Source organism: Stenella coeruleoalba (assembly GCF_951394435.1).
Source record: "Stenella coeruleoalba genome assembly, chromosome: 7".
NCBI classification, from domain to species: domain Eukaryota; kingdom Metazoa; phylum Chordata; class Mammalia; order Artiodactyla; family Delphinidae; genus Stenella; species Stenella coeruleoalba.
The window spans coordinates 98,761,871-98,777,904 of record NC_137153.1 but is presented as its reverse complement, the minus strand read 5'-3'; the positions used below and the strand labels follow the sequence as shown (position 1 = coordinate 98,777,904).

At 42.5% G+C, this 16,034-nt stretch overlaps 1 protein-coding gene across 2 annotated transcripts in view; it reads left to right on the top strand.

Annotated features, from left to right (window-relative positions):
- Positions 1 to 3,215: 3,215 nt before the first annotated feature.
- CTNNAL1 (catenin alpha like 1) overlaps positions 3,216 to 16,034 on the top strand; it is a 58,936-nt gene continuing 46,117 nt past the window's right edge. Inside the window, exon 1 of one of the 2 annotated variants that reach the window (XM_079926000.1) lies at positions 3,216 to 3,470. In XM_079926000.1, the coding sequence (XP_079782126.1) occupies positions 3,330 to 3,470 (141 nt within the window). In that variant the 5' untranslated portion in view covers positions 3,216 to 3,329. The other variant, XM_079926001.1, reaches the window with a different exon arrangement.

Here is a 16,034-nt window from a genome sequence, read left to right as displayed (position 1 = left end):
GAGAACAAAAGTGTATGTGGGGTGGGGGGGGGTGGGGACTCCAAGCTCAGTTAAAATTGAGGAATGCTGAGTTTGTTTCCTTTCTGTAGAACTTCGAAGAGTTTTTAATGTGCTCTTATATATTGTGAATTTATAAGGGGACAAAGACTGTGTTTACGAGACTTATTTGACCTTAAACTGCGCCCCATCCTCCTTTTCTCAGAGCGGCTCAGAGGACTCCGTGTCCTTTGGGAAACATGGCTCTCAAAAGTTTACAGGTCTTTTAGAAGACATCCCTAATGGAATTCTGAATGGTACATCCACCATGTAAACCGTAATATATCTCAAAGTTTAGTGAGATGCCAGAAAGAAAACGTATTTGCCATTCAGAGCTATACATCAAGTATAGAGATTCTTTTCTACCTATGGGTGTGTAGAATCAGTATTTGTGTTTTGGTTTTGAAAGTTTTTCAAAGATCAATTAGTGTGCAAATACAGTGGTGATATATTGATATTACATTTTAATAATGCTTTTTTGTGTCGCAGTTTATAGTTTTCAGAATGCTTTCATAACAACCCTGTGAGACAGGCAGGTGTAAGTATTATCAGATGAGGCACTGGAGGCTCAGAAAGGTTTTTGTGATTTTCCCCTTAAGTTTATACCACAAAATGATGGAGCCAGAATTCAGTTGCAGAGCTTCTGACTCCAAGTCCAGAATTCTTTACTCCACACCTGGTTTCTTACTTTTTCTTCTAGCTTCATATTTTACTATGAAAGGTATGGAAGCAGATCTTAAACATCATTTTGGCTTCTTATCAAATATTATTTTTTATGGCAGTGACCCAGAAAGTGTAACTCCAATTGTAGTTATCCCAAAGAAAACCCTTCTTTGTGCTTTGCAGTGCCACTTGTCTAGGTGATTGGAGTGTATTTCAAATACCATTTGATTTTGAAACCAAGATTGGATATATAGTTTTAATTGCTTATGTAACTTCTGGAAAATGTATCATCTTTGCATTCTCAGGCAAAGTAGAGATGGTTTGAAGGTAAAAAAAAGATTATTCAAATACAACAATACATCTTTATTCTCACAAACTCTGTTTCTTAGCTTTAACTTGCTTTGACAACCGACTGATGTAACATCTTTGTAAATGTAAAGTATTTATATTTTGAAATAAAATTACTGTGTTGAATGAATCAGGTGGTAAACTTAGTTTCATTTCTGTGGAGAAATTTGGTCTTCAGTGAAGTCAAACTTTCACGAATACATCCATCTCTTAGGCCTTATATCTTGCCTTTTCTTTGACACCAATGCCGACACTGAATTTTTATGAAATATGGGCAACTTACATAAGGGAAGATGTACCTGTGGAGTGGGTGCTGAGCACCTTAAAGAGGTGAAAGGGTCCAAGGCTAAGGCTGGGACCCTCAGAGCCCAGGGGAAGGTGGCTTTGTGGTAGATAAGGAAGTGATGAGGTGGGTGGCTGGGGAGTGAGACTCAAATGAAAAGAAAGTTGAGGGCTTCCCTGGTAGCGCAGTGGTTGAGAGTCCGCCTGCCTATGCAGGGGACACGGGTTCGTGCCCCGGTCCGGGAAGATCCCACATGCCGCGGAGCGGCTGGGCCCGTGAGCCATGGCCGCTGAGCCTGCGCGTCCGGAGCCTGTGCTCTGCAAACGGGGGAGGCCACAACAGTGAGAGGCCCGCGTACCGCAAAAAAACAACAAAAAAAAATCCCACACCTCTTTAGGGGGCTTCCCTGGTGGCGCAGTGGTTGAGAGTACGCCTGCCGATGCAGGGCACGCGGGTTTGTGTCCCAGTCCGGGAAGATCCCACATGCCGCGGAGCAGCTGGGCCCGTGAGCCATGGCCGCTGAGCCCGCGCGTCCGGACCCTGTGCTCCGCAACGGGAGAGGCCACAGCAGTGAGAGGCCCGTGTACCTCAAAAAAACAACAACAACAACAAAAAAACAAAAATGAAAAGAAAGTTGGATAAAAGAACCACATGTTTTGCATGAAGAAAACAAACCTAAGGTATAGCTATCTTCAATAGCAAAGATAATCTATGCAGCAGTAGCAGATGGAGTTGAACCCCAAATGGAGGTATTTTAAAACACATCTCAACAGTGCTTGGGAAAGAGCTTTCTGACACCTCGAGCTGGTGTGGTATTCAGCTCATCAATCTGACGTTATAGATGGAGAAAATGATCCTGGCAAAGGTGTAAGGGGTGGGCTAGCCAGCCTCAGATTCAGATTGTTTTCTACTCTTGATAGTTTCTTATTGGCAAATATGCTAGTTCACAAAATATTTCTTCATGCTTCTCAGTCTGTTGCGTAAGCCTAGGACCCTTTCACAGGGTGTGTGCTTCTGTCAGCCTCCCCTGGGTTTGCTTCTGGAAACTTTAGGGTCACAGGTGTCCAGTTCTCCCATCTCCATCACACAGGGGCTCCTTGATTCTTAGCCTTACCCTTAAGTGAGTTTAGTCAGAGTTACACACTAATGATCTTCAGTTACTGAACAGCTGTTGAGAAACTGCTCTGCGCTAGGCATGAGGGCAAAAGTAGTTTTAAAAAGTAATAGTGTTGAGCAGAGGTGAAGTTTTTCCATATGTTCTATTTAATTTCCTTTTGAAGAGTAATTCTGAACAGTAGCCTGAAGATACCCAAATCAGTGTTTTCTTGCCGGGTACCCAGATACTCCTTAAATGATTGCATTATCAAAAGTTTCATCTTCAGTCCAGCTGAAATTGTGAGAAAGATACGGTTAGGAAAAGAGCAGGGTGGAAGGGGGAAATGGGACCTTCTCGAGAAGCTCCAGAAAGACTATAACCTGTAGAATTCCCGTCTTACGGTAAAAGCCCTTCCCTATAGGCTTGACTCTGGTCCCGGTCTACCAGTTAGTTTCAATCCCAGCGCAGCTTCCAGTAATCGCGGGGAAATCGGAGTTAGGACGAGCCACTACTGGGGAGCATGGGAAGCTTCGCTGGGCATGGATGTCTTTGCCCTGGTAAGAGGCCACGTGGCCGTGGAACGCCCTCAGGTATCTTGTTTCTCTGTTCTAGAGGGGGCGAGACGTGTGCGGAACCCACTAAGGAATGATCTGAGACAGACAGGATGGGGATCGGGGACAGAGGACAGAAGGGGCGGGGCCAGGGTTAGGGGGTGGGGCTGCAGGGCGGACTCCAGACTGGGGCGCTTGGAGGCGGAGAGTGGGCGGGCCCGTGCTGGGGGCGGGCCCGGCGGGGTGGTGCCTCGGGCGGCGCGGGTGCATCGCAGCTGCGGAGCGCAAGCAGGCTGGCGGGTGGCGGGTCCGCAGCGGCACGGCGTCCGGGCTCCGCGACGGGCTGAGGGCCATGGCCGCCTCTCCGGGCCCGGCCGGCGGTGCCGCCGCCGGGGCAGTGCACGGCTCCGGCCCGTTTGGCCTCGCCTTCGACTCCGGACTCGAGATCAAAACTCGCTCAGTGGAGCAGACGCTGCTCCCGCTGGTTTCTCAGGTAAAGCGGCGCGCGCGCGCGGCCCCTGCGTCTCCCTCCGGCCGCGGCCCGCGATGGCGGCGGTCGCTCTCGCGGCAGGGGCCGGGCTGGGCGGGAGGCAGCCGCTGCCCCACATTCCGCGCCAGGACTCCGGCGTCAGTGTCGGACCGCCTGTCTGGGGCTTGAGGACTGGCCTTGGTTGAGGCGGCGGGAGTAGAGACCATCCGAAATCCGGCTGCGGGGCCAAGTGGGCTGAGCAGCAGCGGAGGCTGCGGGGCGGGGAGCCCCGTGCGGACCTGAGTGCCGGCCACAGGTGCGCCGCCCTGCCTCCCCACAGGATCCTCCTCGGGGCTGCAGCACCGGTGGCCCCCGGCTCCCCGAGGCCAGCTCCCCGGGGGCAGAGGGGACCCCCGCGGGGGCTCCGCTGGAGCTTAGGGGCCCTCCTCGCTGCCGCTCTTTAACCCACTGCCCGCACACCTTTGCACCTCCAGTCCAAACCCGGACCGTGGCCAGTCTGGCTGGGGCGTTGCTGCCGGCCTCCAAGTCCAGCGTGCTCTCCTCTCCCCTAGGCCTTTGTCCCTTTCCCCGGAGTGTGAGTCGGCTCGCCAGTCGCCCGTTCACCCCGGGCCACCCGGCCCCTTCACCTTAACCTGTCTGCTCACTTCAGCTGGCTTTTGTCCGGCCTCGGAAGGGTGAAGTGAAGGACCGTCTGATAGTTAATTCGGGTACACATCTTTTTGCCAAATCCCATTTGGGAATGTATGCTTTATTGAATTTATTGGTCCCAACAGAAGTCTGGAATCAGCTAATTGATGCGCGTAGCTTTAGAGAAGTTTTTGTTACTGTGAGCCGAGTTTACGCAGCCTCCGGGCTGGAATTCCTCACCTAGATCTGTTGTGATGTGCTAAGCACTGTGGGAAGTGAAGAATTCTGTGCCTTCAGGAGCTCGTTGCAGGTGTGACTCACAACAAGACTGTTAACATCTTGATGCTTCACGTTAGCATTGCCAAGATTTTACAGGTAGAAGGAATCTTAAAGGTTATCTGATGCTAAATTTAAAAATTCTTACAGCATCCTTCACACCTGGTCACCAGTCCCCTGCTTAAACATGCTCAGTGATGGGGAGCCTGTAGCTATTGCATAGAATTTCCAATGCTATCTGTTCTCCATCCCAGCCCTGCAGATATTTGAAAACAGCAGTGGTACATGTCCCTAGATTCCTGTTATGCTGATTAAATAAACAGCCCCATTTTCTTCACCTGTGCTCATTTTAGCCTGGCTAACAGAACAGTGAATGAATAACCTTGACACTCCCCATCCTCCTTCCCTTCCAGGTCTGAAAGAAGCACTGACAGGTGGGATGAGTTGAGGATTAGTTAGTGATGTCTGCACTGCCCCTCCCACAAAAGAATACCACTACCACCACCAGCACAACCACAACACAAAATGAAAAATACTGGAGTAGTTTTAAGAGAGAGAGTTAAGAGAGTGGTATTTTATCCATTTTTCTTTTTTTTAACAATCCAAGTATAATGCTTACTATGCGCTAGGCCGTGCTCTAAGCACTTTATACATATTAATTCATTTAATTCTCATAACAATCTTGTGAGGTAGAGATGTTTATTCTCATTATATGAATGAGGAAACTGAGGAATAATGAGGTTAAGTGACTTGTAGTGGGGCTTTCACCTGTAAGTGTCGAACTGGAGTTTGAATCCAGGCAGCCTGGTCCCAGAGTCTGTGCTGTTAGCTACACCATATTTGTTCTCCCTAGAGATTGGGGGCGGTGATGAGGTCAGCCAGTAGTAGGTACAGAGAAGAGAGTCCACAGTGGAAAAACAAGCTGGAAGGTTGTTGTAATCTGGAGAAATGGTAACTTTTCACAGTATCACTGCTAAAAATGTATCCTAGAGTTCTGCATTGTGTAATTCTGGGGTAAGAGAGGGTGGAGAGAGTAGGAGAGTGGAGGAGGAAACGTGAATTGGCTGCCGAGAGTTAACTAGAGGTCAATGCCAAAGGGGGAAAATGCCAGATTTTTTTTTTTTCTTTTCCTTCCCTGTTAAAGACTCATTCAGGGCCATAGCTGAGGTTCTGCATTCCACACAGTATGTGTCCACAGCTGTATCTTTAGCATTATTATAACTGATATTCCTAATGATTAACTGTACTCAACAACAAAAAAGTTAACTTATGCTTAAAATCAAGACATATATAAAGCATGGCCAGAACACTCACAAAGCAGTTAAGTGTGAAATACAGTTTAGAATGATTTTTAAGTTTTAGTGAGTGTTAGTGGATTAAAGTGCAGCTCTCTAGAAAACTCATGTCCAGGAGTCTCATTTTCTAAGGATACGGCATTATTATCCAACTCATGTTTTACCACCATATCCACAAGAATAAGTTTAAGCTTTTCAGGCAAGCATTTGTTGTAAGCTTTCTAGTTGCTACTCTGTGGGACTTGTATTCTAGTTGGGAGACGGGGCAGGTACAGAATAGCACATGGCAAGTGTCAGATGAGCATCATCCGTAGTAAATGCTCTAAGAGCTCAGAGCAGGTGTGGATGAGTCAGCAACAATGCCCTCGAGGAGACAGGGTCTTGAGGTGAACAAGTAGGGCTAGCCTCGTACCGCTTAGTCAGTTTTAAGCAGAGTTTCTACTCTGATATCATTTAACCTCTTCTGACTCTCCAGGTAAAAAGTTCTGGGTTCAATGGCCTTATTCTAGGAATGCAGCATCAGTATTAGACAAATATATATATACAATTTTCTGCGTTTACATATTAGAAGAGATCCATGTTCTTAGCAATAGATGCAGAATAGCTTCAGTTAAATTCAACTTCTAATCATGATAAGGAGCACATAGTAAACTAGTAATAGAAGAAAACTTCCTTAACCTGATAAAGAGTACCTACAGAAAACCTATAGTTAACATCACAGCAACAAGTCAAATTTAAAATAAACATTTCCGGGGCTTCCCTGGTGGCGCAGTGGTTGAGAGTCTGCCTGTCGATGCAGGGGACACGGGTTCGTGCCCTGGTCTGGGAAGATCCCACATGCGGTGGAGCAGCTGGGCCCGTGAGCCATGGCCGCTGAGCCTGCACGTCCGGAGCCTGTGCTCTGCAACGGGAGAGGCCACAGCAATGAGAGGCCCGCGTACTGCAAAAAAACCAAAAACAAACAAACAAAAAACCCAAAAACATTTCCTTTAAACTAGAAGCGAGAGGAGGGATATCTGCTCTCATAGCTTCTATTCAATTGTACTGTAAATCGTAACCAGTGGAACAAGACAAGAAGCGAGAGTTATAAGGGTAGGAAAGGAAAAATCAAAATATAATTATCTACATAGAAAACTGGAGTCTACAAATAAATTATAAAAGTTAGGAAGTTTAGTAAGTTCATTGAATGTAGGCTTCTAAAGTCAACTGCTTTTCTTTCTAATAACAAACAGAAAAGTCATCCTAAAACATGATACCAGTTAGAATAAAACTGACAGCAAAATATGTGTATATATGTGTATAACAAAAGAGAGGCCAAACTTCATGAAGAAAATTTAAAAATTTTATGGAAAGCCAAAGTAGAGCTAAATAAATGGGAGAAAAGTACCATATGCTCCTGGCTAGATTGACTTGATATTATTTACATATCAATTTCCCCTATTGATATGTAAATTTAATGCAATTCCAATGAAAATTTCAACAGGATTTTTTTTAGTAGAATTTGATAAAAGTAATTCTAAAATTTGTATGAAAGAGCAAATAGCCAAGAATAGCCAGAAGAGAAACAAGGTGGGTGGACTTGCTCTACCAGATTTCAAGTCTTATTATAAAGCTAGAGTGATTAAGACAATGTGGGTCTAAGAACAGAGATGGACAAATAGACTAGTGAAATAGAGAATCTAGAAACAGATCCACACGTATACAGAAACTTGATAATTCACAGAATTGGCACTGCTCGTCAGTGGGGAAAGGAAGAACTTTTTAAAAAATGGGAACAATTGGTTATCTGAATAGAAACACATGATATTGAATCCCAATTCCAAATGGATTAAAAATATCAATATGAAAGGAAAAAACTTAAAACACTTTTAGGGAAAAAAATTGGGCAATATCTTCACCACCTCACGGTGGGAAAAGATTTCTTAATACACTGAAAGTATAAACCCTAAGCAAAAATTAATACATTTGCTCCATTAAAATGGAGGATTGGACTTCCCTGTTGGCACAGTGGTTAAGAATCTGCCTGCCAATGCAGGGGACATGGGTTTGAGCCCTGATCTGGGAAGATCCCACATGCCGTGGACCACCTAAACCCATGCGCCACAACAAGAGAAGCCACCACAATGAGAAGCCCGCACACCGCAACAAAGACCCAAGGCAACCAAAAGTAAAAATATAATAAATAAAAAAAAAAAAGGAGAATCTTTGTTCATCAAAGTTGAAAGGATAAGCCTTAAAGTGGGAGAATATGATTGCAACACAAATAACCAACAAATGATTGGTAGCACCCAGGATAAATAAAGGACTCCAATGAATCAAAAATAAGATTACCCATTAAAAATTGGTAAAATGAATACTCATCTTGTAGAAGAGGAAACAGATGTCTAAAAGATATGTGAAAAGATGCTCAACTTTATTAGAAGTCAGTGAAGTATAAGTTAAAGCTGCAGTGAGAACAAGTGTTGGTGAGGGATGTGGAGTTGATGGAAATGTCAGTAGTACAACAGTTTTGGAAACCAGTTTGATGTAATAAAGTTCAAGGTGGGTATTACCTAAGGCCCAGGAATTTCACTGTTAAATCCATACCCCTAGAGAAAATCCTGCACGTGTATTAGAGACATAGATTGGAATGTTGATAGTCTTTTTACTTCTAATGGCTCCAAACTGGAAACTACCCAAACGTCTTTTAGCAGTAGGATGTTTAAATAAAATGTGCTAAGTTCATACGAGATACTATGCAGCAGTGAAATGAATAAACCATAGCTATAATTATCAATATGGATGAATCTCAAAAGCATAATGTTAAGGAAAAAAAATTAAAGGTTCAAAACAGGCAAAACAAAACCATACATCATTTAAGGATATAACATATGCAATAGTTATAATAAGGGAATGATGAGCACAAAATCAGAGCAGTGGTTTCCTCTGGGGCGGGGGATGAGGGGGTGATGTAGAAAGGGAGGGGCCCCCAGGGCGCATGGGTTGTCAGAGGTGCTGCTAATGTTTTCTTAAGCTTGGTGGTAGGTTTGTTATGTCTTCCTTTCATTTCTTTAAATGGTATACATACATGTTCTATACGCTCATTTGTTGTATATTTCCTAATTCAGATGATTTTTTAAAAGCCCTGGGCTAAGTCGCAAGCACATTTTCTACAGAGCAGCTCCCCACCTTCTTTAATAATCACTTTATTCTTCCTGTCAAAATTCCCACTCCCAGTCTTACAATGCTTTTATCCAAGGAAGGGAAGAGGGATATCTGCCACACAGCTCCACCCTGGTGTGGAATGTTATTCTACCACCCACTAGTCTTTTCCTGTCTGTGATAGATTTACTTCACTCACCGTAATACAGACCCTTTAATTAATCTCCAGGGTAGCTCCCCTGTCTTCCCATTTCTCTCTGCGTTGTCCTGGAAGCTTCTTAGGATCTTTGTCTCACTAAGTTGGAGATGAATACATATGGGACTCTGCTGATTTGTGTATGTGAATATATGTGTTTTTAATTGCAAAGGAAAAACACATAAATAGTGTATAAAGAGAGTGAAAGTGCCCTTTTTCCTGCTTTTAAAGACCTCCTCATGATTCGGTGTGTTTTCTTCCATACTGGTTGCTATAGCTGATTAGCTGATTTTTCTATCTAATAATTTTGAGAATTTACTAATGAGTTAAGCCCAGGGATGAACTTCTCTCTCCTGGGCTGACTCCCTTGTTTTTCAGGTCCCAGGGAATTAAATAAAGCTTTGTTCTTTTATCTGGCCTACCTTTTTTTTTTTTTTTTCCTCCCTGGGTCTTCACTTGCTTTCTTATCTTCCCACAAAATAAGTAAACTAAGATAATCCATTTCAATCAAGAGATTACTGTCAGTTATTCTAGAAAATAAGAATAACATCACAAACAAGGGGAAAGAACAGAGATTCTAGAAATGTGAAAAGGGCAATATCTAATCATTATGTAATGCTTACTAAATACCAGACACTATGTACTTTATTTACATATACTAATTTATTCTCCACAATGACCTTATGAGATGGGTACTGTTACTACTCCTGTTTTTACAGATGAGAACACTGAGTCACAGAAAGGTTAGATAACTTGCTATATAATCATATGACAGAGCCAGAACTCAAACCCAGGCAGAGTGACGCCAGAATTCATGCTCTTAACTGCTAGGCTATACTTTGTCGGCGATGAGAACTTCTTGACACCCTTTGTTAGAAGGTATCAAGTAGGTCCGGGTTCTTACTCTTTTATTCCACAGGAGAGTTCTTCAATATATCAGATCCTCTTTCTTCCCCATGGGATACCTTCTCTGCCCTCTTTTCCAGTTCATTCAGACATTCTCTACACTCTGGTGTTAGGGCAACTCTAGGTTGTGACTCCCAATTTAATATGCCTCCTATTTTTGCAGAATAATAGCTAAAATTTTATTTGGCACATTCAAGGCAATTTTACCAGCTGTCAGTCTCCTGATTTTTTTTTTAACGTCTTTATTGGAGTATAATTGCTTTACAATGTTGTGTTAGTTTCTGCTGTATAACAGAGTGAATCAGCTATATGCATACATATATACCCATATCCCCTCCCTCTTGCATCTCCCTCCCACCCTCCCTATCCCACCCATCTAGGTGGTCACAAAGCACCGAGCTGATCTCCCTGTGCTATGCCGCTGCTTCCCACTAGCTGTCTGTTTTACATTTGGTAGTGTATGTATGTCAGTGCCACTCTCTCACTTCATCCCAGCTTACCCTTCCCCCTCCCCATATCCTCAAGTCCATTCTCTATGTCTGTGCCTTTATTCCTGTCCTGCCCCTAGGTTCATCAGAACCATTTTTTTTTTAAGATTCCATATATATGTGTTAGCATATGGTATTTGTTTTTCTCTTTCTGACTTACTTCACTCTGTATGACAGACTCTGGGTCTATCCACCTCACTACAAATAACTCAGTTTCATTGTTTTTATGGCTGAGTAATATTCCATTGTATATATGTGCCACATCTTCTTTATCCATTCATCGTTGATGGACACTTAGGTTGCTTCCATGTCCTGGCTATTGTAAATAGAGCTGCAATGAACATTGTGGTACATGACTCTTTTTGAATTATGGTTTTCTCAGGGTATATGCACAGTAGTGGGATTGCTGGGTCATATGATAGTTCTATTTTTAGTTTTTTAAGGAAACTCCATACCGTTCTCCATAGTGGCTGTATCAATTTACCTTCCCACCAACAGTGCAAGGGAGTTCCCTTTTCTCCACACCCTCTCCAGCATTTATTGTCTCTAGATTTTTTGATGATGGCCATTCTGACAGGTGTGAGATGATATCTCATTGTAGTTTTGATTTGCATTTCTCTAATGATTAGTGATGTTGAGCATTCTTTCATGTGTTTGTTGGCAATCTGTATTATCTTCTTTGGAGAAATATCTATTAAGGTCTTCTGCCCATTTTTGGATTGGGTTGTTTGTTTTTTTGTTATTGAGCTGCATGAGCTGCTTGTAAATTTTGGAGGTTAATCCTTTGTCAGTTGCTTCATTTGCAAATATCTTCTCCCATTCTGAGGGTTGTCTTTTGGTCTTGTTTATGGTTTCCTTTGCTGTGCAAAAGCTTTTAAGTTTCATTAGGCCCCATTTGTTTATTTTTATTTCCATTTCTCTAGGAGGTGAGTCAAACTGGATCTTGCTGTGATTTATGTCATAGAGTGTTCTGCCTATGTTTTGCTCTAGGAGTTTGATAGTGTCTGGCCTTACATTTAGGTCTTTAATCCATTTTGAGTTTATTTTTGTGTATGGTGTTAGGAAGTGTTCTATTTTCATTCTTTTACATGTAGCTGTCCAGTTTTCCCAGCACCACTTACTGAAGAGTCTGTCTTTTCTCCATTGTATATTCTTACCTCCTTTATCAAAGATAAGGTGACCATATGTGCCTGGGTTTATCTCTGGGTTTTCTATCCTGTTCCATTGATCTATATTTCTGTTTTTGTGCCAGTACTATACTGTCTTGATTACTGTAGCTTTGTAGTATAGTCTGAATTCCTCTGGCTCCGTTTTTCTTTCTCAAGATTGCTTTGGCGGGGCTTCCCTGGTGGCGCAGTTGTTGAGAGTCCACCTGCCGATGCAGGGGACACAGGTTCGTGCCCTGGTCCAGGAGGATCCCACTGCGGCTGGGCCCGTGAGCCATGGCTGCTGAGCCTGTGCGTCCGGAGCCTGTGCTCCACAACGGGAGAGGCCACAACAGTGAGAGGCCCGCGTACCGCAAAAACGATTGCTTTGGCTATTCGGGGTCTTTTGTGTTTCCATACCAATTGTGCAATTTTTTATTCTAGTTCTGTGAAAAATGCCATTGGTAGTTTGATAGGGATTGCATTGAATCTGTAGATTGCTTTGGGTAATATGGTCATTTTCACTATGTTGATTCTTCCAATCCAAGAACATGGTATATCTCTCCATCTGTTTGTATCATCTTTAACTTCTTTCATCAATGTCTTATAGTTTTCTCCATCTCCCTCTGCTATATTTTGGAAGAGTTTTAGAAGGAAGGGTGTTAGCTCTTCTGTAAATGTTTGATAGAATTTGCCTGTGAAGCCATCTCGTCTTGGGCTTTTGTTTGTAGGAAGATTTTTAATCACAGTTTCAATTTCAGTGCTTGTGATTGGTCTGTTTATATTTTCTATTTCTTCCTGGTTCAGTCTCGGAAGGTTGTGTTTTTCTAAGAATTTGTCCATTTTTTCCAGGTTGTCCATTTTATTGGCATATAGTTGCTTGTAGTAGTCTCTCATGATCCTTTGTATTTCTGTAGTGTCAGTTATTACTTCTTCTTTCTCATTTCTAATTCTGTTGATTTGATTCTTCTCCCTTTTTTTCTTGATTAGTCTTGCTAATGGTCTATCAATCTTGTTTATCTTCTCAAAGAACCAGCTTTTAGTTTTATTGATATTTGCTATTGTTTCTTTCATTTCTTTTTCACTTATTTCTGATATGATCTTTATGATTTCTTTCCTTCTGCTAACTTTGGGTTTTTTTTTTTTTTGTTCTTCTTTATCTAATGCTTTAGGTGTAAGATTAGGTTGTTTATTTGAGATGCTTCTTGTTTCTTGAGGTAGGATTGTACTTCCCGCTTAGAACTGCTTTTGCTGCGTCCCATAGGTTTTGGGTTGTCGTGTTTTCATTGTCATTTGTTTCTAGGTATTTTTTGATTTCCTCTTTGATTTCTTCAGTGATCTCTTGGTTATTTAGTAGCCTATTGTTTAGCCTTCATGTATTTGTATTTTCTACAGATTTTTTCCTGTAATTGATACCTAGTCTCATAGCGTTGTGGTCAGAAAAGATACTTGATATGATTTCAGTTTTCTTAAATTTACCAAGGCTTGATTTGTGACCCAAGATATGGTCTATCCTGGAGAATGTTCCATGAGCTCTTCAGAAGAAAATATATTCTGTTGCTTTTGGTTGGAATGTCCTATAAATATCAATTGAGTCCATCTTGTTTAATGTGCCATTTAAGCTTGTGTTTCCTTATTTATTTTCATTTTGGATGATCTGGCCATTGGTGAAAGTGGAGTGTTAAAGTCCCCTACTTTTGTTGTGTTACTGTCAATTTCCCATTTTATGGCTGTTAGCATTTGCCTTATGTATTGAGGTACTCCTGTGTTGGGTGCAAAAATATTTACAATTGTTATATCTTCTTCTTGGATTGATCCCTTGATCATTATGTAGTGTCCTTCTTTGTCTCTTGTAATAGTCTTTATATTAAAGTCTATTTTGTCTGATATGAGAATTGCTATTCCAGCTTTCTTTCGATTTCCATTTGCATGGAATATCTTTTTCCATCCCCTCACTTTCGGTCTGTATGTGTCCCTAGGTCTGAAGTGGGTCTCTTGTAAACAGCATATGTATGGGTCTTGTTTTTGTATCCATTCAGCCAGTCTGTGTCTTTTTTTTTTTTTTTTTTTTTTTGCGGTACGCGGGCCTCTCACTGTTGCGGCCTCTCCCGTTGCGGAGCACCGGCTCCAGACGCGCAAGCTCAGCGGCCATGGCTCACGGGCCCAGCCGCTCCGCGGCACGTGGGATTCTCCCGGATCGGGGCACGAACCCGCGTCCCCTGCATCGGCAGGCAGACTCTCAACCACTGCGCCACCAGGGAAGCCCCAGTCTGTGTCTTTTGGTTGGAGCATTTAATCCATTTACATTTAAGGTAATTATTGATATGTATGTTCCTGTTACCATTTTCTTAATTGTTTCAGGTTTGTTTTTGTAGGTCATTTCCTTCTCTTGTGTTTCCTGGCTAGAGAAGTTCCTTTAGCATTTGTTGTAAAGCTGGTTTGGTGTTACTGAATTCTCTTAACTTTTGCTTGTCTGTAAAGGTTTTAATTTCTCAATCGAATCTGAATGAGATCCTTGCTGGGTAGAGTAATCTTGGTTGTAAGTTTTTCCCTTTCATCACTTTAAATATGTCCTGTCATCCCTTCTGGTTTACAGAGTTTATGCTGAAAAATCAACTGATAACCTTATGGGGATTCCCTTGTATATTATTTGTTGCTTTTCCCTTGCTGCTTTTGATATTTTTTCTTTGTATTTAATTTTTGATAGTTTGATTAATATGTGTCTTGGTGTGTTTCTCTGTGCATTTATTCTGTATTGGACTCCCTGTGCTTCCTGGACTTGATTGACTATTTCCTTTACCATGTTAGGGAAGTTTTGGACTATAATCTCTTCCAATATTTTCTCAGACCCTTTCTATTTCTCTTCTTCTTCTTCTATTTTTTTTGCAGTATGCGGGCCTCTCACTGTTGTGGCCTCACCCATTGCAGAGCACAGGCTCTGGACGTGCAGGCTCAGCGGCCATGGCTCATGGGCCTAGCCGCTCCGCGGCATGTGGGATCTTCCCGGACCAGTGCACAAACTCGCATCCCCTGCATCGGCAGGCAGACTCTCAACCACTGCGCCACCAGGGAAGCCCTCTCTTCTTCTTCTGGGACCCCTATAATTCTAATGTTGGTACATTTAATATTGTCTCAAATGTCTCTGAGACTGTCCTCAATTCTTTTCATTCTTTTTTCTTTATTCTGCTCCCTGGCAGTTATTTCCACCATTTTATCTTCCAGCTCACTTATCTGTTCTTCTGCCCTAGTTATTCTGGTATTTATTCCTTCTAGAATATTTTTAATTTCAGTAATTGTGTTGTTCATCATTGTTTGCTCTTTAGTTCTTTTAGATACTTGTTAAATGTTTCTTGTATTTTCTCCATTCTGTTTCCAAGATTTTGGATCATCTTTACTATCATTACTCTGAATTCTTTTTCAGGTAGGTTCCCTATTTTGTCTTCATTTATTTGGTCTCGTAGGTTTTTACCTTGCTCCTTTGTCTGTAACATATTTTTTTTGTCATTTCTTTTCTTTTCTTTTTTTTTTTTTTGATGGGTGGTGCTGTGTTCCTGTCTTACTGGTTGTTTGGCCTGAGACATCCAGCACTGGAGTTTGCAGGCAGTTAGATTGAGCTGGGTCTTGGTGCTGAGATGAGGACCTTTGGGAGGCTTCACTCCGATTGACATTCCCTGGTCTCTGAGGTTCTCTGTTAGTCCAGCGGTTTGGACTCGGAGCCCCCGCCATAGGAGCTTGGGCCCAACCTCTGGCCTGGGAAGTAAGATCCTGCAAGGTTCTCTGCCTATGCCCATGGCCCCTGCAGCTCCTTCAGGCATATGTGGGGAGCAGGCCCCAGCTCTGGGAGCACTCAGCCGTGGGACTTGCCACGCCTCCCCTGATTCTTAACGTAATCCTGGGAGGAAAGAGGCTGTGTAGCGACTGAGAGGCAACTTATTGCCTTTGTGACCTTGGGAAAATTCTTAACCTTTTCAAATTTCAGGTTTTTAATCTGTAAGATGAGGGTAGTAACAGTATCTACCTCACAGAGATGTAAGCATTGATTGAATCAGTACATGTAAAGCACATCAGATAGCGTTTGCTGTTGTGCTTAATGTTAAATGTTAACTAGTTTTATTTTTTGCTTGATAAGGAAATGGAAGTTTGGTCTCACTTTTGTTAAACTGTGTTTAAGTATGTCTATGTAGAAAGCACGACTGAAAAGAACTATGCCAAGTTGCTCACAAGGTGGTGGGATTATGGGTCACTTTTATTTCTTAGGGCTTTCCTATATTACCCCTTCCCGTTTTTAAAAACAATCAACATGTATAACTTTTTGGATCTCCCTTTTAAAAAGTTTGAAAATAATTTTAGGACATATATAGACCTTTTTTGTGTATAAATTTATTTATTTTATTTATTTATTTTTGGCTGTGTTGGGTCTTCATTGCTGTGTGCGGGCTTTCTCTAGTTGCGGTGAGCAGGGGCTACTCTTCGTTGTGGCACGTGAGCTTTTC